Source organism: Helicoverpa zea, chromosome 15 (assembly GCF_022581195.2).
Source record: "Helicoverpa zea isolate HzStark_Cry1AcR chromosome 15, ilHelZeax1.1, whole genome shotgun sequence".
Classification (NCBI taxonomy): Eukaryota; Metazoa; Arthropoda; class Insecta; order Lepidoptera; family Noctuidae; genus Helicoverpa; species Helicoverpa zea.
The window spans coordinates 5,242,871-5,270,858 of NC_061466.1; the positions used below are offsets into that span (position 1 = coordinate 5,242,871).

General features: G+C 35.9%; 2 protein-coding genes across 5 annotated transcripts in view; one reads left to right on the top strand and one right to left on the bottom strand.

Moving 5' to 3' along the window:
* The window catches only part of LOC124636784, a 64,514-nt gene that overhangs the window by 7,091 nt on the left and 29,435 nt on the right, over positions 1-27,988 (bottom strand). For both annotated transcript variants that reach the window (XM_047172929.1, XM_047172930.1), the window contains 4 exons: positions 15,372-15,485; positions 3,157-3,323; positions 652-755; positions 14-211 (listed from right to left, as the gene is read on the bottom strand). In XM_047172929.1, the coding sequence (XP_047028885.1) occupies positions 14-211; positions 652-755; positions 3,157-3,323; positions 15,372-15,485 (583 nt within the window). The remainder of the gene's footprint in view (positions 1-13; positions 212-651; positions 756-3,156; positions 3,324-15,371; positions 15,486-27,988) is intronic.
* Positions 10,037-20,824, top strand: LOC124636785. Of its 3 annotated transcripts, none has more exons than XM_047172933.1 (5): positions 10,037-10,073; positions 19,239-19,433; positions 19,538-19,619; positions 19,737-19,848; positions 19,977-20,824. In XM_047172933.1, the coding sequence occupies exons 2-5, from the start codon at positions 19,242-19,244 to the stop codon at positions 20,014-20,016; spliced, it is 426 nt and encodes a 141-aa protein (XP_047028889.1). In that variant the 5' UTR covers positions 10,037-10,073; positions 19,239-19,241; the 3' UTR covers positions 20,017-20,824. The 3 variants fall into 3 exon arrangements, with proteins under 3 accessions (XP_047028889.1, XP_047028888.1, XP_047028887.1); XM_047172932.1 differs by lacking the exon at positions 10,037-10,073 and adding an exon at positions 10,613-11,123; XM_047172931.1 differs by lacking the exon at positions 10,037-10,073 and adding an exon at positions 18,710-19,170.

Below are 27,988 nucleotides of genomic sequence, written 5' to 3' on the forward strand. Positions count from 1 at the left end.
TATGATCCAGTACCTGAGGTTTAGGAGTCGCCAACTCTGGTGCTCTAGCGGCCTTCCAGACATGCATCATGAGCTTGTAGGTGGAGTCTCGCGACAGCAGCGAGCCGAACACGTGTCGCTCATCGCGAGTGCATACACCAACTGCGTTGGGGATGATACGAGCCACCTTCTCTTTGGTTATCCGGAGGACTGATATTATTGGGATTAGTAGCTGGAAAACAAAATGAGGTTTTTGGTTAATTTATTACATAGAAGGTAGGTACATAAATTATACTAAGCCCCACAAAACCGTTGTAATGTGTGAGGTTCCTGTTTCATTATGCGATTCAACACTTGAATGGGAAGTTTCTTATTCAAAAAGAGCAATTTTTTATATTGAATGCAACTCGATTTCAATAAAATCGAAATAAAACAACAGTCAAATAATTAAACCACATGTAAATCATCAATTACCTTTTCATACTTTATTTACAACCACGCGACTAGTAGTTAAATTTTACTAATTCTCAAATGACATTTAATTTCGACATTTAAATAGCAAAATTAATGCACCATAATTGCACTACCTCGTTAAACGCCAGTAACAAGTTCTAATATCTATGAGACCACTTAGCGACAAAGCAATCAAGCGACATACATAAAGTTGCTCACCTTGGTCACATAGCCGAACACATTCGAGTAGAAAGCGAAGTAGTTCTTCGTGATATACAGGTGACCTTGAAGAAGCAGATCACCCACCAGGGCACATGAGTAATCTGGAAGAGATTATTAAGACCAAATTAATACACGAACCAGCAATGTAGGTGTGGGACGTCTTGTGCAAACCGCTTTGTAGGAACGAATGAAAACTAGATCCTGATCTTAGTCTGTTCGATACATTATAATAATTGAATTTAGATGGTGTGATAATTAGATTAGATATGGTTATAAGATAAGTCGTTTTCTAATGGTAGTTCTCCAATTACGCCGTCTAAGCTTTGCAAACATACTTGCTACGAAGTACCCCAAAGAGTTTTCGGGAACTATGTCGACTTATTGGTTTGGGTAACCCAAATATTCTGTCCATATTTACTGACCTTATTTGACAAATATGCAGGAAGCTAATTGACCTTCTTATTTGCCCTTATTAAATTGTTTATATTTTGATACCAATCCAAATAAGTAAATAATATTATTTAAGTTGTAATATTCCGTAGACTCAAGCTATTTGTGTCAGATTGACATTTGCATAAAATCGTCATAAAGTTTCGATAGGTGTAATAAAATACTCTTTGCTCGCTTATATCATTCCTGAACCGTGACCTCCGTGATATTCATAATTTAATATTAGTGCTGAATTATAATGCTTTTATAAAAGAATTTGATCATTAAACACTACATTGATATATGAGGTATATTCCTCGATGGTTCCTAAAATAATACTCCATTCTTCCAAACCATGGATTTCAGGCTATTTAAGGTCCATCAGAGGGTATTGACCCTAGGTCATTCGCCGAAAAAACAGCCGACTATGAAAAGGTCTAAGGTTTAGTGCGTGCACGATGATTACACGATCCTAATTGGTTAACCTCGACCAATCTAGATTAATTTGCATAACATTTGTTTGAGCAAAGTGTTGCCAATGATCTAGAATTCTAGAACATAGCTAAAGCATTAGATATAAAGGAAGAGGAAGAACAAAGAAACCATGGTGTGAAAGACGATATGGCTGGAGGGAGTGTGTGAGATGAGATCAGATAGAAGGGTATGGAAGAAACCATGTTGTTCCGAACCTAAACACTAAATAGGGATAATTACATTACATATAATTACATTCAACTTTTTGATAAACAAGAAAATGTGTTCTGCTTATTCAAATTCTTAGAACTGATATCAGGTCCTAAGAGGGAACTCAAACTAAACTTGAACGTATTGTGGTATAAGTCAGCCTACTATGGTAGATAAGTTTAGTTAACTGGAATAAACCTTGAATAAAAAATGATGGCCCGTGTCTTAACCGCGTTAATAAACAGAATCTGGAATACGCTTCTATAAACTGAGGTCAAGCCAATAATTGACATGCAAAATCTTGCAATGGGGCCATTCATCGTCACCAAGACTGATAGGCTGAAGTTCAGTGACTCGTTATTGGTTGGAAAACAGAAATTATCATGATGAAACTCGCACTCAGAATTTCATATTTCCAAAATCTGGAACGAGGCATTGACTTTGAAATGACATTCAGAAATACGAAATGCGTAACCATTTTAAAGTAACAGGAAAACTGGGAGTAGGAAAGGGCACATTTGTACCGTTTATCGGTTCAGGAAGAATGGATTAAAATTCAGTAATCATGATAAACTTAAGTACATATATACAATGATAGTAGGGAGTTAGAGACCTGTCGAAGTCGCGATTACATACTCGTATCAATATGAATTGTAGCCTGGCTACCACTGCCAGACCTTAAAATTGTAGTATCTTAAACAAGATCTCCTTAAGTTAATAAATATAAAATTGATTTATCATTTCAATAGTGAATAAAGTGATAAAAACCCATGGCTCTTTGTTTTACCAGTGAGCTGTCAACGATGTATCAAAAATATGTGTCACTAATGATAAAAATATACTCGTAGGCGAGTCTGGTAGATTATGTCGCAAAACTGTTATGGCGATTATGATGAAATTCGTGGCGCTTCCCGTATTTTATCTATTTTTATAGCAGAGATAACACGGTTGCGGTTAAGTAATAAAGTTATAACTTCTGCCACATAATTTTTGCTTCTGTTGTAAAAACTTTTGTATTTTCTATAAATTTTGCTCAAAATTGAACTATGTGAGAATGAATTCATACTAGCAGAACACCACTAAAATATCGTCCAAATCAAGCTATACCCGATTTCTGAAACATTCTGTGGTGGGTTTTCGCAGTTTTCAGAGTTTCGGGTTACTCTGATAATACAAAGATGAAAGCGCTAAGCGCACGTTAGCTATTTCCGAAAAAATGAAACACAATAACTGCCTTTCTTTAAGGATGGAAAACAACAGATGAACGCTCTGCTTTGAGCACAAGCATGACATATATTTTTCCTGACTGAGACCCTTTATTTATCTGTTCTGTGTTAGGGCCACAGCAACTCTTTCTAGCACCATAAATCATTATTTTCGAGTACTTACAATTGAGCACCTTCTCTTCAGGCCCGACCTGCGGGAAATGCCTTTGGAACTTCTTCTGTCGCGACTTGCTGGGCTGCTTGCCTTCGGTCGTGTCGCCCGTGCCTGCCGAGTTCAGCGTCGCAGCCCGCACCGACGGCGCCGACCCTGATAGCGGCTTTATGGCCTGTCTGGAAAGAGAGAAATAATGATATTTAATATGAGTACTGCGGCACAGCCGAAAGACGTCCACTGCTAGACAAATGCTCCTATGATGGGGGAATTTGTCCATACTCACTGCGCTGGGCATGCATACGTAATAGGTACGATTGAAATAAAGTCATTAGGTACTACAACCTTTAATAAAACGTAACCTCTGCGACATTGAACTACTATTTAATGACATGGTGCCCGTGTATGCTGGACACCTGAGTAATTAAAAATCGTTGTTATAAAAACGCGAAAAAACATATTTCAATGTTGTATTGGTCGACCTCTTAAGCAAAGATCATTAACTTTTTTTCGTTCAATATACAATAAATCTGTGTTTTTACATTTGACTTCCCTTAGGGATTGTTCACACCAAACGTATTGTCCGCCGCTGACTGTGAGTATACTCACTGTCTGCCCCAGTGTGAACGTCGACTCAATCTGCAGTACCCGTACTCACCAAGCCGACAATAAGCTATAGCGTACGATGCGCTACATGTGGGAACAAAAGAATAGGCTCGTGTAGGTTCACACTAGATGCGTACGCTGAGCGGCTGACTATTCTACACATAAAAGAGCTCAGTATTTGAACCCCCCAATCTTCATACATAACAGATGCTATGTCTTCCCAAGCGCATCTTCGTAAGTTTCTATCACTAGATTCTTCTGAATTCGCATTCCAAATACATTCTCTAGAATGTACTTCTGCAATAAACTTTTCGGTGTCGAACATCGCGAGGTGTCACGTGTCACGTCTGTCCTCATTGAAGTTTGTTTCTCGAGTGTATTGCGGCCGAGGCGCGCGGCGGTGCGGGCGCGGCGGAGCGGCGCTATTCGGCAACTGCGTCCGCGTAGCCAATCCGCGTCCGCCGTGCATAGTCGCGTAGTAAAATAATCGGCCACTGAGAGTCAGCGACAACAGACGACGTAATAGCGTATAGTCGGTTCGGTGTGAACGACAATTTCAATATATATGGAAAAGCAATAAACTGCGTAACGCGCGCTCACAGTCAGCGGCCGACAATACGTTTGGTCTGAACGATGCCTTAGTGATCACGTGGAACATAAGAGTAAAATAAGTCGCCTTTAAGTGATGGAGTCGGCAAGGTTAACTTCACAATAAGACCTTACACAAAACGCTTATTTCATCGCGTTTATATGCAAATAGCATATACGAGACATACAGAAAATTGAAATGAGTATTTAGTTCCAACTCAACAATAGACATACTCATATTCTAACATGCTGAGATACGTTTGAGCAATGATATTATCTACATAAAGGAAAACTTTCCATAAACATAATTTCTTTGAAGCGGTTACAAGGCCGCTAAACTGAAATCCATTTCATGTTGACGTTATCCCAACACAACAAATGATTGAATCATCGAATTCGCAATTCAAATTCGAATACGTAATTAGTGCCGTCATTAGGTCATTCTGAGGTTTCCTATATAAATAAATACCAAATTAAATCAATGCTCGTCAAAGCATCTGAAGCCATTTCCTGGCTTTAAACTTTATGACGACTAAATAGCGTAACATTAGGGTAATTCGGGTCGTTCCAATGTTTTACGGTACACGAAACGACCCTACGGTACTGAAGCAATGAATTACTGGGAGTTGAACAAAGTCAGTAGGTAATCAAAATAATGGGATATAAACGTCTGTTGCAGACTAGTCCCGGAAAACCGTCGCTGCATGTAACGAGCAGGCAATATTGCTCAAACCTGTACTTGATAGCGGATCAATGCTTTCAATATCCTATTGTGTACAGCGCACAGTACATTGAATGGAAAGGTTACTGCCCACGCAGACCCTACAGTCACTCAAAATAAAATTATCTTGCAACCAAGACACAGCAACATACAAACTTCAAATATTCATGAAAAAGTTTTCGCAGAAACTTGGGATACTTTATTAAATATTTGCGAAGAGGAAAGTGGTCCAAAATTGAATATTCGTAACAGTACTAAAGAAACTTAGAACAAAGTAAGTTTTAAGTAGATAAAGACCATTTATTTTTGCGAGAATACATTTTTAATGTTGAAAATTAAGAAATCATGTTGTCCAACTTCCCCTGATAAGTACGGAATCATAATTTATAGTCCTTCTAAATTTTTAAATAAATGGCCTTATGCCTCATCTACCTGTAAAGTCAAAACATTCGGCGGCAAGTTAACGATAACTTCATGTATTATGTAACAAACAAGTTTTTTCCTCACCAAGCCATATTTAAGGTCAAGTTTGGGTCGACTTCCTTCTTCCAAATTCACTTCATTTGGTTGAGAACTTCTGTGAATTGGCACAGAATAGGCACGCTTTTATTTCTACTGAGAATAATTTAAGTTAAATTATAAGATGTTGCTACTTAATTGCGCATGAAGTTGCTGTAAAATTCGTTGTTTTGGGTTAGAAAGTAGACATTATTTTCTTAAATCAGTCTAGAAAGTTATTACTGACGGACTGTCTTCGCGTCTTTCCATACGGAGTTTTTTCTTTGCAAACTAGCAAACTTTACTTCAGGTAATGCAAAAACTTCAAGGTTTGATGGATGGTCTGATTTTATGATTCTACAGTGCTCCGGAATCAACACGATTGACATTTTATGTCATATTTTCTTCTGTACCCAAATTCGCAGTTCATGCAGAGAAGGCCTCTACCAAGTAGATAAAACAATCAATTACAGAAATTATCCTCTTAATTAATCCTTCAGATCAGGTTACTGCATTTAAAGCAAACTGCGCAGCGAGCGATATTCATTGCAATTTTCCTCATGCGAAGACAATATAACTCCTAAATCCTAATAATAATATTTGGTGTTAAAACCTGCCAGTATTATGCAATAACGTCGAGCTCGCACCTCCATAGAGTTCATGGAGTTGCAATGTTTTCCATAATGCCATGATTATATTACACGTGATGACCCGCGACTCGGCCCACAAATTACTGCCATCCACGTGACAGCCGCTTAATAAACGTGTTGCTATACGTCACGGACTAAGGCCTGTACGAATAAATACATGTTTTGTTACGGTGTTTCATCCTTCGGCTAAATTGGATCGGCTTTATTTATGAACACCGGATTTGTATTACATATTTCCAGTATATTCCACAGAATATTAGAATTATTATCAGCGATAAACAAGTCTGCCAAAAACAGCGCTCTTTAAAATTCCTGATATTTTTGATGATTTATTTCGCTTTCACAGTCCATGATGAATTGGATCCAATTTATTGCTAAATTGGATCTGTCTGCTAATGGCTACACAATTTATACGTTTATTCAATTCCTGAATCTATGTTTACAAGCCGTGTCCTAAACATTAGCCACCTCGTCAAAACGTGATTGATCACGTTCAAGACAGTGTGATATTTACAAATCAAGCAATCACAATAAGAAGCCGTATACAGCTGTAACTTGCTGAGTTGAAAGACCTCAATGGCTATATTGGTGCCAAACATCCAAGGTCTCAGTTAAGAATAGAACGTCACTTCCCGCTGCAAATAACTACGAAGTATATTAGAAGAATGGGCAGCAATATCCTTTTATGTACTTCGCAAGCATTCGCTTTTCTCAAATACATAACGATATTGATCATATTCCAAGAAACTTCCGAAAGCCAATATTATATTTTGCTACCGTAATGGCTGTCAGGAAAACAGAACTTTTATTTCCTACTTGCAACAAATAAAATTATTGCTCCGATTTTGTAATTTTATATAACACGCGTTTGCAAAATCAAAAGTTACAAGTCCAAAGTTTCGGGTCCTAATTTCCATTTTGTTATTTTAGCTGCTGTGTCCCAACTTTTATGTAATGCTCAATAGACTGAGAGATAAATTCAATTTTGAGACTAAATGCGGTATTTGATCTGTCAGCTCAGATTTCAATTTAGATTAGAAAATATTCATGTAATCGCGGTCTTTTGGAGACTTCATTTTGGGAGATCAGTTTGAAACAAATATTTGTGAATACGATTACTGTTAGTCCGGGTATTCATTTTGGGCGAAAAACCTTAAGCTCATGTAATGAAGAGGGTGACTTTAACATCGAAAATGTATATTACGACCAGATTTTGAAAACAGTCTGGAAATAAAAGAAAAGAAACATGATTCATTTGTCCAGATAACATCCATTATACGCGGTTCTGATAAATGACAATGTCGTATAGTTTAGCAAACGGACACACTATTTACGACTGTTAGGGAAACAAAGGCCATAGTTTATAGTTCACTACGCTTGGTTAGTGACAAACGGACACAATGATCGATTGACTTCAAACATTGTTATGAAAGCGGAAACCGTTATCGTGAACCTAGAGTCAAGTTTGCAAATGCCAATCAATAATGCAATTATTACGATTTTAATGGACTCTCTAATGAATTAAATTTATGAGGAATGAAATGGAGAGTGTATACGATTGTGCGTGCAATGCGTCAGCATCCGGTAAAACGTAGGTAAATATCGTGCAAAAATATATTTGTATTGATTCGCTTCAAACAGATTACGGTGACTAGTTTGGGTATGGATTTCCCGTACGTGGATATTATATTAGTATAGTTTAAGGAAACTTTACACATCCTAATCTACATTTTTGTCGCAAAAAATATTCTGGTCCTTCCGTCTGCCTTTAATGTCTTAGGGGTTAGAAAGATGAAAAGTCTAGATTTTGGCATAAGTCTAAAAGAAGGATGTAGAACAAATAATAAACAATAAAATATAAACCGAGCCATACTACCTACAAATAAAAATAGATAATCCTTATGTCACAAGATATCACAACAGTATCTTATCGCACAGGTGGATGCTGAACACTTTAAGCCAGACAAACAAAAGGTAAAAAAAGATATAAAATCTCACCTCTTCAAGAAAAACACACCCATTTTCGCAATAAGCTCAGGAGGACACCGACTTCAAAACGACGACACATACAACTGACCAACAACCGTATTTGTCCCAGGTTATATGCATCCATACAAAATTTTGGATCCCGGCGCAAAAACATGTCCCTACGATCGAAATGAAATCTACCTTATAGTCGGGGAGATAAGGAGTGATCAATATTGTACTAAATACATAAAACATTGTATGACGCAGGAGTCTACGCAAGTTATTGAATTTTAATATGCCACGGATAACAGGGAACAGTACGATATCGTTTTTATCATTCAGGGCATATGGAAAACAGTTCGATGCAGATTGTTATTCGAGTTTCAATGTGAACTGTAAATCATGAATCAGGGTTATTACTAGTAATTTCCCTTTAACGGAATCAATAAATTAGAACAAGTCCACGCCAAATAATGTAGATCATATTACTTATGCGCATGTTAAAAGTGCTATCCGTATGTATTGGGTATTGAGAATAAGAGCTCCTAGAATTGTTTATCTCGCAATTTCTAGAAATTATCTTGCAGTGTAGAAACCTTTTGCATCAGGAATACATGTACATATGTAATAGGTTACGAGAACGTGAAAAGAAAGAATTGTATGAATATTTTGGAATGAACAAAAAGTACAAATGATGTTACAGCAGTGAATAGGTTGTAGTTGGAAAGTCTTGGTTGACTTTCAGCGGGATTTTAAGGGAGCGAATTTTAAGATTAAGAACTCTCAGTTCCTGAATTCACCGTGCGTTCTTTTTCTTTATCGCTAAAATAATTCACTACTGCCAAATAAAAAAATACATGCAAAATCAAGAAACGGCATAAGAGGAACTAATGTCATAGTATTTCATAATTATAGTGGTTGTTGTTTATGAGATCAATATCTTACCCTCCATTGATATCGTTCACATAGTTGCTTTCTCCACTCGATTCATCCGAGTATTCAAACGAAGCGTTATCCACCATTCTTGACTATTTTCAGTTCACACACTTTTTAATTTCACATTTTTCGTTGTTTATTCCAGTTCTTTAACACCAAAAAGCCAAATAATAAAATATTATTAAGAAAAGCAGGTATGTAAGAAGTCGAAAGTGAACATAGGTATGAATGTGATCACGTTTAAAATAACATGTTTGATAAAAATCACGATTATCGTAAAACAAATATAGTTGACGCGTATTATTTTATAATTAATGGTTGAGCGTGGCTACTTATAATCGTTTTACGATAATACATGACGCAAATTAAAGTTAAAATAAACATGAAATGAATAACAATTGCGATATATGTAAAGAAAATGTTATTAAACTTGTCTAGTGTTTATTTTAAACCGAAGAGTATGCACATTTTGGCGAATCGTAAATAAGTTGCAAATTCGTTCCACGAAGCCTATTTATTTTAGAACAAGATCTAGTTCATTTTGTAGCTACTGTATTGTAAGCACAGTATCTTAGCCAAGTGTATGAAACTGTTTACCATAATGACTCGCAATTGGAGCAAGTCAAACACTTCATAAATCTCTACCTTTACTGAACTGTATTAGTTGGTAACATTACATCAACAGATGTGTAGAATTCAGGTTATAGATAAAACAGATTAAACAAGTGATAGCGCTGCTAGGCACAGATAAAACAAGGAATTAGACAGATAAATTGACAAATATAGAGCCACTAGCGCACCTGCATGGATAAGTTTCTACTAATCTCCTAACACAATGTGTATTTTTCTTGACATAATCATCAAGATACAGACAAGATAATGTATTTAAGTGACGTAATTATTAAGAGGCAGAAAAAAAAAACAAAAATCTTGTAAGATCTTGGTAATCCATTAAAGATTAGGTAAGCAAACAAACTGCTTAAGACACTACAAACATTTGTACACTTCTCTAAAACAATAAGTTTAACATAACCTCAAAATTTTAAACATCATATTTTTGAGACTCTACTTGATGCGATAAAAATAAAGTAGCAACATAGAACGTTGACATAAATGATCACGCCGCCATGCAGTGCGGGGTCAGTGGAAATTGTTCAGTTGAGCAAAAGAGGACGGTTGAAACCGGTCGAGAAAACATTACAAGTAACACAACAGATTTACTACATGCAACATGCATACTATCCGGTTTAAAGACAATATAAACAAAAGCAACAGAACATGAGCCAATGACATGTGGGATCACGAATTCACCAACTCGTGATATCGCTAACATATTTTTGTACACAACACTGATGAATAAAACAAACCGGCTGGTATCTTAACACACACCACACACATTTTAAACTTGCATTGGTTACGGACACACTAAAATAGCTAACACACTATTTTACGAACGTGGAATAAATAATTAAGAATTATAAACCGCGTAACAAGACACCGATGTAGTGGCCTGTCCGCGCTCGCGAGAATAACTGTTGAAAACAGTTATACATAAACGTATCTAGTTATAATATCGATTGTGTATCGAGTACGGACTAATTTATCGCGACGATAAGATAGAGAGAGTTACAAGTAAACCGAAACATTTTATATATTATCACAGCTGTGCGTTCACATTTTTAAAGAATTTTGTAAGTTTTAAGTAGTTATAGATATATCGTGCGGTGTCTTGTAAAGGAAGTTCAAGTCCAACGACCTTGCGAATCGAGACATACAGACGTAATAACGAAATATTTCGGCGAACGTGCCCACATGCCGTGAGACTGAGCGCTATTGACATCGAGAATAACCGAGAGAAAGCTAATGGTGGTATCGTACGATCGGAAGACTCGAATCACCTGAGCCCCCATTCACCGGTCCACGGCTGTCCGGTACAGTTCGACTACTACGCAGGAATACACTGACTGCAAATATAGTTTGCTGTAAAGTGACGATGTTTATAAACAAGCAAGGTAAGGACAGAACACAATAGATTATAAAACCTAAGAATTTCTAATAAAATGCTGTGATATCTCACAGGCATGAGTCAATCATTGAATTATTGTTTTAAGCTATGACTCTATAAACAATAATGCAGTTTTGCGTCGTGTAATGATGATGCGTAAGTTACGTCAGAAATTCATAATAAATGATGGCCTGCCAACAAATGTTTGACCTCTGATAAAATGGTCAAAATAGAACTGAAACCTGTTTGGTAGATCTGGTAAAATTATATAAGTACAATAGGACTCGAAGTGGACTTTAAAGATTTTTATGCAACGATTTCCACAGGCACTGTCATAATTTCCAATTTTAAGAAGCCTTGAATAGATTGGAATGGTTGTCAAGCGATAGATCGCAATAATAAATTAGAAAGAAAAATTACAACTTTGAAAGCAGCGGCTTTTCTCTTTTAGGCAACTAAGGGTTTTGGAACAAGATTTAGAAATCAACCATCACTATTTCTATGATTTCAAGAACTTCAGAACGTCCTGAGCCATGATAAAGTTGCAATTTAAAGGAAGTGCACGATTTGAAAACATTTATCTTAGATATATAAGGATAAATCCGCAAGATAGTGAAGTACAATAAAAAGCCTGTTGTGCTATCGTTACAGCAGTTCGCGCGAAACGAGGGCAAGCCGGGAACATCAATATTATCTGTGTTGATTGGACAAATGGGCTCAACAACTGAATTGCTATTCACACGTGACAAACACGTACTTTGTACACACAATGCTTCATTTAATCCTAATCCGTCCAAGTTAATTGTCATTGATTGATGGCTCAGAGGACATATTACAAAAGCTAATATTACAGAGAGTAAACCTTGTAAATAAAATTTTGTTGATGATACATTTCTTTTGCAACACTTAAAGGCGTCTATTCGTCAGTTATGCTTCATCAAAAAGTCTGAAATTATTAGCCAGGCGCATAGTTGGGTTTGACAGGAACTGCAGGAAACCACTAGATTCTCCTAAATGAACTAAAGGAATTCCATTTTATGCCAAAAACAACAATGCAGAATTTAGAAAGATCTCTGTCCATCAGCGTTTGAGTCATCTCACATCAAATGTGTCTGATAGAAATAGACTCTTTGATGTGTAAAAGCTCAATGTGCTTTGCCGTGAGGAAATCAGTTCCTGAAAATTTTGAGGAAGATTTCTGCCAATTAACTGTGAATTCAATTATAACATCAGACTGTTGGGATTTATCAAAGACCTTTAATTTTAAACATATAAATCTTACAACACTACATTTCTGCAAATATTATCAAGCGATTTGCAAAGTCTTTTGGTGCCAGTTAGCCAGATTAATTATTTATCGAGGATAAGTTACTCTTTGTCCGAAAACGCAAATTGTACGGGACATCGGCGAACCATGGCGGAAGAACAAGGTTTAGCTGAAAAAAGCATCTTGTAATGTGTGCCAGTTTAGGTATGCTTTTACATAAATCTTACCTATTTGGAAATATATACACAGGACGTATTAATCTTATCGTTGAAAAATTACTAATACCTGCTATCAAGGTCGTGTTAAACAATAATTTACGATAAGATAATTAGACAGACAAACAATTCACAGAGGGCGTATCTACCCAAAGTCTATTTTCGGAGACCCTTTTGACTAGTAATTTTTCACTATGCCGTTTAAATCCTAACTAGTTTTAATCTTCTTTAACATATTTTCTATATTTTGTATTACTTAACTATATGCTACTCCTGGCAGCACATAAAAATTGCAACCAAAAACTTACAAGTGACAAGAGTAAAAGGCATTTTGAAGAACTCAATATTAGTCACGGGCAGTTTTCTAGACAGAGATTAATAGGCTGTTGTTTTAAGATATGTTTTTACGCATACAAGCTTATCTGCAGATATCTTCGATATTACAATAGTTTGACGTCAGTCTGCCTACAATACGCGAGTATGAATATTTATAAAGTCACGCTATGTGATGAGAAAAGTATACGTTTATGGAGAAGCACTTCATTACACCAGGTTTACAATTCGTTATGCTATGCTTTGTTTAATACTGAATTAGTATGTGGTATATGTGGTATAACTCTCAGCCAAATTGTTTTCTATAAGCAAATAGTCAAAATTGATCATATCTTTAAAATGAGTAATGCTAACAATTTATAACATTAATCTAATTAATCATTTGGCAATAGGTGAATCAGTTTTGCTTTGATAATTTTGGTAGTTACTACCTATTTGCAAAACATGCCACATATCTTTACAAATAAGCCAAATAGTGTAGTGATAAAAGAACATAGATAAAATAAGTAGGTGTCAGGAAATCACACATTATTGTATTGTATACAACTGAAATTAGACCACGTTGACCGGTACAATGAGCCGTCTCCAAGGAATCAAGGAACTTTATCTTTGGGGCTATTAATTTAAGATAAGTCACTTAATTCCGAATTTTTCTTAAGTCTTCTCGTTTAGATTACATCGGCTTTTAGATTAACGCCACCACGTGCTGCCAATTAGTCACCTCAGAAAAGCCACATTCTAGTTTCTACACTCATATACCTACATCCAACAGGAAAAAATATACTTTTCGTAACAGTCTCTGTATATGCCATGTGGATAATTTTTTGACCTACTACTTACAGCTTGTCAGGGACACGTAAAATGAGCCTTAGTGATAGAAAACACATGACACCGTCCTTGATTTTGATACATGTTTCAGGCATATTGATATTGCATTGGCGAGTGTGGATCTTTATCGGAAAGCCAATATTTAGTTGCCCTTCACGACACCCACACAAACACCTTATCAATAGTCTATTGCAGACACGGAAACACGACACGGCACACATTTCAATATAGAAGTAAAATTATATTTCCGTGTACCATTGTATCTTCTGCTTACATGGATGACATTGTGGAATTACATATTTATTCCATCATCATTATCAACAGATTTTTTTACGATGCTATAAACAAGACATTAGTCTTCTTTGAAACAAGATATTATAAATCGTCTAGTGATCAGACATCGAGCGCTTCACCAACTTAGATAGGTAGGTACATAATTGTATTTCCCCACCTGCTCAGATATAATATTAGGTATAAAATTAAAATTCGGGGTGATATGACTTCATTATTTTTATCACCCATTATCTGCACAGTATGGTATAGAGCTTTCTGGCAGTTCTGCTGCAGTAAAACTTACTTGATTCCTTCAGTAACAGACGAGGCTATCTTAGTGACCTTCCCTTCATCATGTGCCGTCGTGGTTTCCATTATAGCACAAAAACACACTACACAAACACTAAATATTTTCTCAGCTCATCATAGCTTCGGATTGAAGGACCAAAAATTGTTCACGCAACGTGTTACTATGTAAAACAATAGAATTTCGTGAATGCGTATTTCAACACACGATTAGTGGATTTGGCGACGTAAACAAGACTGATTAGTCACCTGTACGAAACGAAGCTAATCGTAATCATTCTATAATCGCAGATAATGTGCGATTGATAAATGACAAAATCGTTAATATCAGGTGAGTTGCGGTAGTATTGATTTACGGGAAGGTTATTCACTCGTATATTAAGTAGATACTGTTAAATACTATCCTGCGTGATAATTCTCGCTGAATCTGCTATCTTTCAGCGCATTATGCTAAAAATATTTAATCACCGTTTTATTTACAGGACTTCTTATCTCAGAATGTTTTTAAATAACCGCACTTTGACGCCGCACGCATAGCAATCTTTGGTATTGAAAACTTAAAAACCACTTCTGCACTTCAAAGATAGGCTTTAAAAGATAGACTACCTTTTCCCAGAAAGCTAAAATAGTTGCGAACATATTAAATCGTGCCCTACTAAAAATACGCGTTCTAGTTTTCTACAGAAATAGTGCCCCTGGTTTGCCTTTTCCTACTTTGAAGCCTACATTATAATTAAAACTAGGACTTTCATGAGAATGGCTCGTGAAAAAAAGGCTTTAAGCACACAATGACTGTTACTGGAATATATTTAAAACACAATACGAAATTACGCCGCATTGTTTTAAATTTATTTGTTTAGACTAGTCGGCAAGCGGGTTGGTGACCTTTGGGTCAGCTACCCATTCGTCTGCAAATTAAGGGTACAGGTCCAGCGTGTTACGATAAACGACATTGGTAAAGGCTGATGGATTCAATAGCTAAAAAGACCACGTGTAAATCCTATGCCGTAGTTTAATAATTGAGGATACTTACTTATCATGCTTGGTGGAGCGGGGGTGAGGTTCGAGCTGCAGCGGGGTGGCGGGGGCGGAGCGCGGAGCCCCACACCCGCCACCCGCCGCGCCGGCCGCGAAATTGCCGGTTGACCTGAAACAAACAAACACACAGTTAGTCAAGCTTGAAGAATGGACACGTTGCACGTGGTATTTGGAACAGGAGCCATTAGTAGATATATTTCTGCAGTAATTTCTCTATACCTCGATAGTCTGTACCGGAACTTTTTAACTAGCTTAGAAAAACTTAGAAGTCGCGTGCCAAGACAAGCAATCAGTTGGATAGACATGCAAGTTCTAGGAGAACTTTAATCACTCGATTAAGATTTTGAATAACAGAGATCCAATGGCACACTGCTTTATAATCGTAATTACAAATTCATTGTTCCCTGAAAATAGACATTTATTCCGCTGACGAAAAGCCGTTCAACCGTGCTGTCGGACCATGATTAGCATTGTCATTTCTATGAGTAATGTGTATAGAGTGACATGACGTCACATATAAATTAATGCTATTAAATATAATGGAAGTAGACTGGGAGCCGCCATGAACGTTGTGCTATACGAATGCTATAAGTATCTACGGCGATAGACTCAAGACAGATCTAAGCCCGCAATCAGCGGAAAGCTATCTTTGAAGCGAAAGCGTGGCATCTCGTTTTGAAGGTCACACAGACAATAGATCATTTAGCCAAGAACTAGGTAAAGAGGTACTCTCGCTTTCTGAAGCACTGGGAGTCGCGCAAAACTGTCAGGTACTACTATTACAGCATAGCAGTTGTTGAGCACTCTTGTTAACTAGATGTAACGTGAGGTACATTAGTGGTTTATTGTTCCATGAGTACATAATTTATGTTTAAACGTAAAAAATAAAAACTAAGGGCTTTACACTCCTCATGTTAGATAAGGATCGATGTTTAAGTCAGAATATAAATATCCTTAGTGCACAATTTCAGAGGTGTTGAAATATACTTAAAACAAACACAATACCGGATACAAGGTACCTATTGAAATATGGCAGTAGCAGACATTGTAAATCAACCTGCCTACAGGATCTAAACGACACACTTAATGAGTCTTCACCTTTAAACAGTCTATCATTGTATGACAAAGTTCAACTTTGTGATAGTGACATTGAAGATTCTAGAAGTATACAACGTCCTCCGTTGGAACATTACATCAAGATCACGAGTAATCACTTCCCTTACCTTTTGTATCTGTAACTTCTACGTCTCAATGCAGTTCCCTGAGGAGGCACAATATAAGACGGATGATGTCTTATCTTTCTCGTAATCTTTTTCCTTACCATAATTTAAGACATGAACAAGACACCACAATAAATGTTGACAATACAAACACTACTGACGAAACTTCAAAAGCACTACACCTTATGAACCTATTGCCATTTGAGAACAATGAAAGCAAGTCCAAACATTATTATCACTTGGAACAATCACTTATCAACAAACGGTTAACTCGCTGAAGCGCACGTGGTCTTATTGATAATAATGCACACAAATATTTCGGGGATATATTTTTCTCTTTAAAAACAACTAAATTCGATGCTATTGAGGTTTTATATCATAGAAGTCAGGCTGTAGCCGACACACAACCGGCTGTGCAATAAAGTACAATTGAACTACGAACACGCGTACAATTGTTCAAATAATGACTCTCTACGTACCAACTGTATTTGTGGACAGTATTACTTATAGCAAAAAATTTAAGTATTCGCTGATGATACTCAACATATTTGGATGTATAATAAGCAAACCGGTCGTATTGCAATTACTGCAAATGATTGTTAAAACGTCATTAGCAAAGACAAAGAGCAACATTAGGATGATACTTTTGGATTAATTTAAATTGTTAATGACACTAGTGACGTAATATTCAATGAAACAGCATAAATCTTGCTTAATTTTAAATAATAGATGTGATAAAACAGGTTCCGAATTAATAGTCTGAATAATAACTACGAAATTAAGGATCAAAACTTTGTAAGAACAATCAATCAAATATAAAAAAATACAATGATGATAAAATGCACTAAGATTGCATCGGTGAAAATTTTCCATGCCGCCAATTGCCTTGACACCATCAAGTTGATTACTTCGCTTGCGAGTGCCTGAAGGGAATAAACGTGCAAACAAGATGTCGTCTTATAGTCAAGGACACACTTGTTTATGGCGTAGAATTCAGCCAAGGGCAGCAAAGAATTACGCAACAACCCTCTTGTCAGATAAATCCAGATAAAACATTGTAAGTAGTTAATTAGATGACGTGTCCTCGAAACTCCGGAAATAATAGATCGAGTAGGAAAAGGAACGATAGGAAGATGATTGATATTCAGGTACTTTGGCAAGAGCCATTACGACCTCCTTTAACAAAAGAAGCCAAAAAACTAATTATAATCTTCAAGAGCTGATGACACTTTCAGACTTCCCTCATAATAAAAAAAGTACTTCTATTTCAATGCAATTTACCAGAATAGATCGTAGTATTTTCGGAGAAAAGGATCAGGAGAGAAGGATTAGAGAAACACACGCTACTGGGCGTACAAAAATAAACTGGTAGTAGGCGCCCGAACGTCTGCCGATTTTCAGTTGTTTAGGAACGGCAGCAGATTTCAGAAATAGACGTGCCTAATTGATATTACTAAAGGATATGTGGATATATCCTTAAAATCCACTTCGGAAGATTATATTGTCATAATTCACGAAGAATACAACATTGAGAGCTTGAATAAACATAGAATGGTTGTTACTATACTGAAAAGATTTGTATCAAATAAATAAAGTAGATTTTATAAAATCTTCACTGGTCTAGAACAACATCTTTTCTGGGAACACTAAAATAATCCAGAAAACGATTCCAGAAACTGCTTGTTTTCAATGGCTAGTTAGTAAAAACAAACAATCTGTAAATATTAACTGATGGAATAGTACATAGAAACTGAAAATAAATTAATTTCCATCACTTTAGGAATACGGCGAAGTGCCAATTGCGTTAATACGTTTGATTGAGTTAAAAGGCAAATAATCCGTAGGATATTAATGAAAGACAATTCATCAACTTCGATGCTTTGTGACTTAATATCCAGTCTTAGTCGAACAGTTTTTGTTACAAAGCAATAATAAGACTAGTTATTAAATAAATATTATTTGACTATTAGTAAAACTGTCTGAGGACTTATGTGGAGGAAAATTACAACGACCTTTAAAAGTCACCTTTCAAATTGATAGAAACAAAATTGCATGTCATTCTTAAACACATTGACGAATGTTATAATTTAATTTCAAATCAATAGAATTCCAAGAAATATGGACTGTCCTTGGCCTTCAAGAGTTTTCATGCAGTTTGTGAACTTCTCATGTGAAGTATCACACATGTTATTGCTTCTACGTCTTTGAATATACGCGTCATAAACGAAAGGCGAATATCGGATTTACTATTGCACTTACTCTTGAGTCGTCTTCCATGAAAAGCTCTTTGGCAACTGACTTCACTGGCATTTAAATTTCAAATAGGAAATCACAAACACAAAATTCTCCCATGTTAACATTACTTCTGGTTTATTTAAAATATACTTTCATAACATAACGTGTTATTTGAAGAAAACTTCTCAAATTCATAGAAACTCGAGTGTATGTTTATAAACTATTGAAGTACTAGCCTGACCGACATGATCACTTCATTGGTAGCTGGCGAACGCATCCATCATGAAGTTTATTGGGATCGCTATAATAGTATTTTTGAAAATTCTCTACATTGAGAATGTAAGTATCTTTAAAATAAGATCTTCCTTTTGTTTTTTCTAAGAATGATGGTACTTTTGTGTGTTTAGAGAATGCTGCCGATTAACTACGTGACCATCGATCCACGTTATAATGAGCCGACATCAGTGCACGTGAGCTCCCACTCCGTTGAGGCTGTCGAGAATCCACACGAGAAAGTGATTGGTCTGCGAACACCGTTTGATGATCGAGATGGCGAAGACTATTTAGACTACGATAGACAAAACGGTGACCAACCCAAGAAGGTAATCTTTGCACATATATTCTTTAGAAGATTCAATATAAGACCTTCCTATACTATCCCTTAAATATAAGGACTGAATTAATTGTGTTCTTAATTTGTTCACAGCCGTGTGCCATCGTAGTACTGTCCAACATGCAGAACCCGAACATGCAATCACTGTTACGAAAATACAGATACGACGCAAAAGGTTAGAACATTTAGAATACCTATCAATTATTTATATTTGTGTACCATTTAATATGTTTACCATATTAATTGTTTTCGTTGATCTGCTCTTCGATAAAATTCCCTTTTATGTTTAAAGGTGTTTTGATTCCGAGCAGCGTAAAGTACTTCATCAAGTTGCCTCAAGGCCCGACGCCTGTTCTCGTGCCTTTGAACGACAAGGCCTTCTCGCCTTTAGGCGGATTTGTAAGGTACGTTAATCCACTTTAATGTGACGTAAAGTATAAATATTACTTCCTCATCTGCGACCGGCTTTGACATTTTACCATTCCTTAAGTGACATTTGCAACCTGATGCTAACAAATTGTGATAATTACAGGTACTACAAAGAAGTGCCTCCAATTCCTCATGCCTGGTAAAATATATATTAGACAGCACATATTATGTTAGCTTCTTATAACTTGAATCTTTCCTACATAAAACATAATTTTAATAAATTATAAAAAGTGCAATTAGCACCTATAAGCATTGTCGACGTAATTTGAAGCGAGTCATTGAACACGTGTACCATATGTTGTATCTCATAACCCGCTAGCATCAGCGAACACTACAAAACGACAACCGACGTGGGAACTCAGCCAGTGTAGAAATTGTTCGACCTTGATAAAGCAAGGGAAATCAAAATAAAAACTCATATCGTGAAGAAACGAAACGAAGATGTTTACAGATTTCTCAGTAAGAAAGAACTGCTGATGTGGCTCCATGAGCGGTCCAATAACTTGATTTAATTAGGCCACCTCTTCAACAACCTATAGGCATTGATTGGGAACAAGTGGTATTTGAGAAGCCCGAATGACGTCAAACGAAACACGTCTGTATTTATTTGATGTTTTTAACAAATTTTCTCTTTGAGTGTCAATTAACGCTATCCCATCGGATTAAGATAACAGCTTCATGGAAAGGAGAGCACTTAAATTATTGTACCCTTAAAAACCAATGAATTGTATCGAATCAAATCAGTAATATAATCCGACTATCGAGATTTAGCACAGTTTCTGAGACAGATAACACGAGTTAAATGTTGCATAGGCTACATTTAATGTAAGGTTAATTAAATAATTTACACAAACTCCTCTAGAGATATTATTTTTCTTAAGCAACTTCCTTATTTAACTGTGCTTGTAATTAAAAAACTTTTGCTTGATAATAAACACAAAAACTTTCGATTGTTTGACTTTTCCTTCTCTAACACACGGAACATCTGGTAATGGTATAAAGCTACTGCAGTCCAAAGGAAAAAATCGGTTAATAACAAAACAAAACGAAACATGATTGGCAAAGTTATAATAGGTTATTCCTTTCGAACGAAGTAGCTACTACCGAAGCAATCTCAGAGTTCAAGGCTACAAAAACCAAAACGTTTCATAAGTAAATTCCCAATAGCTATCGACGCAGGAACTATGACGCCCGTAGGACTGACGCCTAGGGACGCCCACGTAGATGCAATAGCGTTAAAACTACATCACGGCCATACTGAAAGGCGGGGAAAGGATACGTTTGATAAAAGACCAAAATACTTAGGTATTGAGTATTGACCTATAAGGACGTCTTTTGGGAGTGGCTCAAGACCGGATACAGAAAATATGGTAAAACAAAGTTGATAACATGGGACTTTCCAAAGTCATATCTACGCCGAAAAGATCATTTACCTAATATTGGTCCTACTAGGTACTTGGAAAATTCGTTTAGTTAGGATAGAAAAACAAAAGAGGTAGTTAGACTCTTTTGTTTGAAATGGTATCGTAATCAATGAGGAATGACGTCTTAATAAACAAAACATTACTCATCTAAATCCTTTTTGATTGATATAAGTTTCACAAATCCTCTGACAACTTTTTTTTATAGATTTCAGAGCAACAATAGAATAGCAGCAATAGAATGCATCATATCAACATCTGCTTATCATTCATCAGCATTTGTGTCGCAAGTGTCAATGCATTCACCTAGTCGTTAAGTTGTTAACTACAAAGGTTGTAAAATAAAATTATGAAACAATCATCATCAGCAGCAACAGATCCACAGACACCTTTATTTTGTTCTTTATAAATGGTCCTTGGAGACAGTGACAATATTCTACCATATGGCCACAAAAACAATGTAAACGGTTATTCCAGACTTATAACTCTCAAAAGTAGGATTTTTTTGTTGTGTCACGTAGAGCACTTAATGGATATTAAAGGCAAAATATTATTTTTTATTATGTACTGGCACTAAAAGCCCAATGTTGTTGTGGCCTAACAGGGTCCACAATTGTACGCAGCTGTAGGCCTATTGAAACACCTTGACAAACTTGTGGAACGTAAATAAATGATATGATTATGAAGTTTAGAGTAGGAAGTTGAGGACCTCACGTCAGCAATAAATCTTAATGACGTATGTTCCAATCAAATTGTTTATCGTGCAACACTGGCTTTGATGAAACACATATACCAGTTCCAATGAAACTCAACCAAAACTAATTTCTATTCTAATAACTAATAGCATTTGAAACATTGGGTTCCTGGGATATCGGAAAACAATTGCCACCTAGAAAGCATCAGTCAATAAAGATTCAGACGAGAAAACAATTTCATCGAAGGATTGAATGTGAAGTCAATCGATACAGGCAACTTATCGAAACGATTCCGTGTTCATATCTTCGACTTATCTCTAAGCCTGCAGAAAATAGAAGAAAAAAACGTGAATTCTTGACAGCGGGGCACGCCTCTCTCATCACTTGAGGATACTAAACCGTCTCTGGCGTCTTTCGCAACATATCCTACGCGACTTATCGTCTCGTCTGTCTCAATGTTATCGATTTCCACAACGGCCCCGATTCTCCTAAGTTAATAATGTCAAAATCGAATAGAAATCGAATCGCAATATGATCGTAATAGCAGTTTTAACCATATCGGGCATTCTGCTACTAATAAAAGACCAATCGTATTCGATTGACATTTGATTGGTGTGCGATTGGTCTGCTATTTTGATGATTTTGGTCTATACGGTAGTTTGCTGTACAATCATTTTGCAATCGTAAATCATTTGCAGACAAAATGATTCATTATTGAATGACAGAAAAGGATAAAAAGGCTTATTTCAAAGAAAAAATAGCGGAATGCCACATACGCTTCAATCGTAATCGAGTCGGGATTGGATCTCAGTCGAATCGAGTCGAACGTCAATCGAAGGTCGCTTAAGTAAAATTAGGAGAATCGGGCCCCAGTTGTGAAGTCAATGTCAGACTATCTTTGCACGTGCTTATAAAGATGGCGTCGAAGGCACAAATTGAAGGTACAGAAAATGCGTGTTCAAGCAAGTGTTTACAATCCATCACCGTTACAAGTGTTAAGGCCCAATCGAAGGTAATGGTGTACTAATGGCGGTCATAAATGATAGTATACTCATCTTCCATTTCTAATACAGCTACTTTATTACCGCTGGCTATTTCAAGTGGTCCATATCGCGCATCGACTGCATTTGTATTTGCTCTGACGAGAGTAGGTATAAACAATGCGAATTGAAAACAATCACTTCATAGTAATCAAAGTTATCGCTTTGGTATATCTGTGTGTATTTTTAAACAGCTATAAAACTGGATTTAGTCTTTCATCATAGAAATTGCCTGAACTGAAAGGTTTTCAAAAGGAGCAGAAGCCAATTTGAAATAGAATAAGCATATTCACGGAGATTTTAGCTGCTTGCATCCTCTTATGGATCTTATATTGCGACTTCTAAATACGTGATCTCATTCTTTCCCTGTATTACAAACATCGCAGGAACTGCATATTTTAAATTGGTAGCGAATACTCAGGATCAGAGAAAGGAACTGTACAAAATGGTTATCTACCACCACTAGATACGCTAATGTCAATTTCTATCTAATCTTCGACTTGTATTTTAAAACAAAATCCAACTTTTATTATATTTTTATCGATGATGATACGGAGATGCATGATATCGCACGTGTCTTTAACAAAATTTCCATGACACACGGCTGTTCCAAGCTCGGTTATCAGTTGAGGACCTCGTGGTTTGTCAACATAAGAAAGCAATCAACACCCTAACAAGTTCAAGACTTATTATATAAAAAAAAAAAACAATAGAATTTTCCAATGTTCACCACACGAGACCGTAATTCTTGTTTTACGCACTCGCGGTTAACGTCCGGTAATTTCGCTACTGGCGAGCTCATAAAATTACATAGTTAACGTCCAGACAACGATCAACACGAATTCTTATACACTAAACAGATTTATTGAATACTATTAATGTTTTGAGAACACTGAAAAAGTATGGGTTATACCAGGTAGAATTTATCTTCAAATGCTCATAGCTAACCAATGTTGGAATTATTTAAAGACATCCCTTTAATAGAAGGGAAAGAAGATAAGTAAATAGACAAGTCCCTGAGCAAGCCCGTTACTCGTATATCACGAATCGAGAGAGCAACCGTTGGCAAGGCGCCAACTTCCATACTCGACGTAGACCAACTCTATAAGAGGAAACAATATATAACGAAAATTGTCACAGCCGACCAATTTCAGTAGTAACGCCACATCAAAGAGCCACGGCGCGACATACTTATGTTTAATTCAGTAGGATGTTTAGTCACGTATTTCTACGATGGCCTTGGCACTGGCTTCATATTCTCTAAGAAAATGGTCACGTATGATGAAATTTGGTGTGGATACGTCATAATATGGCGACGACCGATGACTAACGTCGCGCGATCCTTGCACGATAGATGTCACGCTTGACTCCACATAACAACTATATTAAATTGAAGATTGTCGCAATCGACGATTGATAGTTGTAACATTAATTTGTAATGAAACTCGAGGTAATGACACCCATATTATATATCAATTTTTTCAGTGATATCTATGTAGTTAGCTGTAACTAGCGATGTCAGGACTCTACTATATAACTACTAGGCCAATTGATAAATAATTGGACAAAAATAATTCAAGAAATTGCAAAAAATATCGCTAGCTTAGATTGGACCACAGCCATTTTCAACATCAAACAAGAAAATCTAATCATTTCATAATATTTTTTATAAGCAAAAAGTAAGGTAAGCTAGGTCCGGTTTACAACGAAGCTAAAATAAACTATACAAAACGGTGTGAAATGTTCTAAACAATCCGTTTAAGAAGCTCTTTAAATATTCGTGAACATTTTACTAAACAAGGTTAAAGCGAAACCTCACAATTTTAATTCAATTAAGTAATTCTTATTTCAGTTTTTTAAATAGAATTTTTGTAACAGGATTATATGACTATAACTTAATGGAAAACTCTGGAGGCCATAACATTGACGAACAATTGAATTGTTTTCCTTTCACAATAATTACTTATTGTGTTTTTATTTTCAGCACCTTCAATATTACAATTGAGCAGTTAAATAAAAGAAGTAAAATCCAACTGTAGAAAATGGATTTAGAAATAACTTGGAAACAATAACCCTCATCTACGCAATTTGACTGTTGCTATAGGACATCCTTTTGTGATTCATACTTCAAAAACTTTAAACAATAGCTTTGAGGATAAAGCAATATAGCGATTGAGGTGATTTTCGTCTCATATATTTTAAGACACAACCGGACCTAGAGGTGTTGTGTCGAGCGAGAATCTGATTGGGTTTTCCTGAGCAAAGAGAATTTTGTACTTTCCCAGTGCTAGTGTTGTCAATGACGCCTACATTCATTACTTGAATGATTGGCATCTAAAAATTTGACATGATAGGCTAGTTACCGAAATTAATACAAGTTTGTTTTGTTCAACACACGTTCAAGATACTTTGCTGGTGGTCCGAATATCGAGCAAGCTGCAAAAACATATTAAGAACGTTCACACCATTTAAAGGCAAGCCTAGTCTTTTTTAAATATCAAGATTAAATTCCACAGTTTATTACCGTTTTCTATTCGATTCTTTTTCAAAATAATTGCCATTTCGACAGGTTAAATCGCTTAATAACCAAATAGAACTATAGAGATATCATAACTACTAGCCAAAGAGGCCACGCTCGATAAATTAGGTGCTTCCTTTTATTCTGCAGCGACAAATACGATGACATCATCCTTATGGGTCATGAATTAATATCCGACACTACCAACTGACAAAGGTTGTTTAGCACAGACCATCTCGAAAGGAACCTTACGAAAAGTTTCTTTCAACAAAAACTACATTAGAAAGTTTATATTTTGGGTAAACGATAAAAGTCGCTCAAAATGAAAAAAGATTGATGTTACTGGGTTGTTTTGATTCGAAAACCAAATATTTCAGACAGTAACGGCATTAACTGAGATCGTATATTCTCATCATTGCTGTCCGAATTAACTAATTGATGTTCGATTAAAGTCGTGTGTTATATGGAGGAATCAATCGTACATAATGAAACGGGTACGCTACGTCAAAACAAGATTTTCTTTTGCTTGATAAAATTGAGTCATAGGATTCATAGGAGTCATTCAACGCAATTTGCGCGTAAGTAGAGAAAGTTTGCCAACTAGAGCTGACCATAGCAGCCTGACCGGACTCTTGCGCAATGACATGAGCAACTACAACCGCCATGTGAATATTTACGATTTTTTATTTTCTTACTACGATAGATGTATCCAACGAAACCGTAAGACTAAAAATAAATTGCTGGTTTAACTCTGCGTAATCATTATTTACGTCAACCTCAAACTATTTCAGTTAAAACGGTACGTTTAACTGGAATCGAAAATAGATTAAGACAAGGGCTTAGTAAATGACGATACATTAGTTTACTTTGATGCGTCAAGTTATCCAGAATCGCGTAGCTGTGCGTTTATGAAACAATTTGTCTTGGCCTTAACGTACCGGTTATTTTGGTATCGCCGTTCGAACTAGGTCGCCGGCACATGGTAAGAATCTATCATAAAGTTGCGACACTGTACCCGTGTTTGCACGTAATTAGACGATACCAAAATACACCTTTTATGGGCTTCAGTCCCGGTTTTGGGTAATAAAAATATTCATGCGCTTATTTTTGCCGGATATACGAGTACAGTCATAAGCGTATTGTGCTTTTTGAGATCCGTTTTTTTGTGATAATTTATTTCGAACTTAGTCATATGTACTTCATGGAACCACGTTTTCTGAACACCTTTTTTATATCTGAGACTGTCAAAGTGTTTTTCTTACATAAAACGATTGCACCATCTTTTCTCCTGGTTTAGTCATACTGATTGAGTTGGTTGTAATTTTAGGCAGGTATGTAGATTTATTTTATCTTGATATGCAAGACAATATCCTCGGATATGGTGGAAACACGTGCTTCATGAAAAATTATAGTTAAATCCAATTTTTGTTATCTAGCAGGTGTTCATAATCTTAAGTTTTCTTATGGTGTATCGATTTCTATCTTATCAGTTAGTGTTCAAACAGATAACAAACTACACAAAACAATCTTGATACTTGCTAATCTTATGATTCTGATAATTTTATTTGTTTTATATCAGCATAGCTGTGCTTAGGAATTTATTAACTTCCTACTTAAATCAAAATAATAGATATTATTGATTTCTACAATATTTATAAAAAGTTTGATTATAACTACATATTTAAACCTCACCGCAAGACATAAATGTCTGAGTATTATGATTTTAATGTACCTTTCATATAATGTAGGACAAAAACAAACAACAATCATATGACACATACCTACGCTGATTAATTAAATGTATGTATAAATAGTCATTAGTCAAGGCTAAGTAAAACAAAATATAAACATTAAATAAACAGTTATGAGCCATTTGTCATATTGGAAAGTAAAAGTCATGAACGTTTAAAAAGGTTTGCTCTTGGCCCTGAACGTGACAGGGCCCACCCTTTGTTCCATTAACTACCCTGCTAACAAAAGTTGAATAAATGTAACCGTTTATATTGATTAGTTTAGTTATAATGTGTTATATGTCTTCAAGTCTTTATTCATTTTGTTTTTTTATGTCAGTGAAACATGACTTTTTTTAGCTGACACCTACTCTATTTAGTTAACAGAAAGCAATATTTCAAATAATTAAGTACAATTCCACAAATCTCAATAAAACATTGTGTTCAGTTTCTACTTAATAATTAATTAAAAATCAAGTTTACCATGTCTGTAAAAAAATTCCGCAGTCAAAAGTTGAATTATTGTCGATAGAATTGAGAATAATTCTATTTGTAGGATCAAATTTTTAAAACCTTAGAATGTTCAGATGTTTTACAAGTAACTTTACTTAAGTAATTGTTCAACATTACATAAAAATGTTTGCTTTACCTTCTCAATTAGTTAAATATTTACACCAATCAGCTGAACAGAGGAATTTAATTTACCCGAGA

Excerpts from the sequence above, each read along its gene's own strand:
- LOC124636785 (XM_047172931.1), top strand. The coding sequence starts at position 19,114 with ATGAAGTTTATTGGGATCGCTATAATAGTATTTTTGAAAATTCTCTAC. Across the intron at positions 19,171-19,238 it reads AAATTCTCTACATTGAGAAT|AGAATGCTGCCGATTAACTA; the intron begins GTAAGTATCTTT and ends TTGTGTGTTTAG. Across the intron at positions 19,849-19,976 it reads CCTTTAGGCGGATTTGTAAG|GTACTACAAAGAAGTGCCTC; the intron begins GTACGTTAATCC and ends TGATAATTACAG.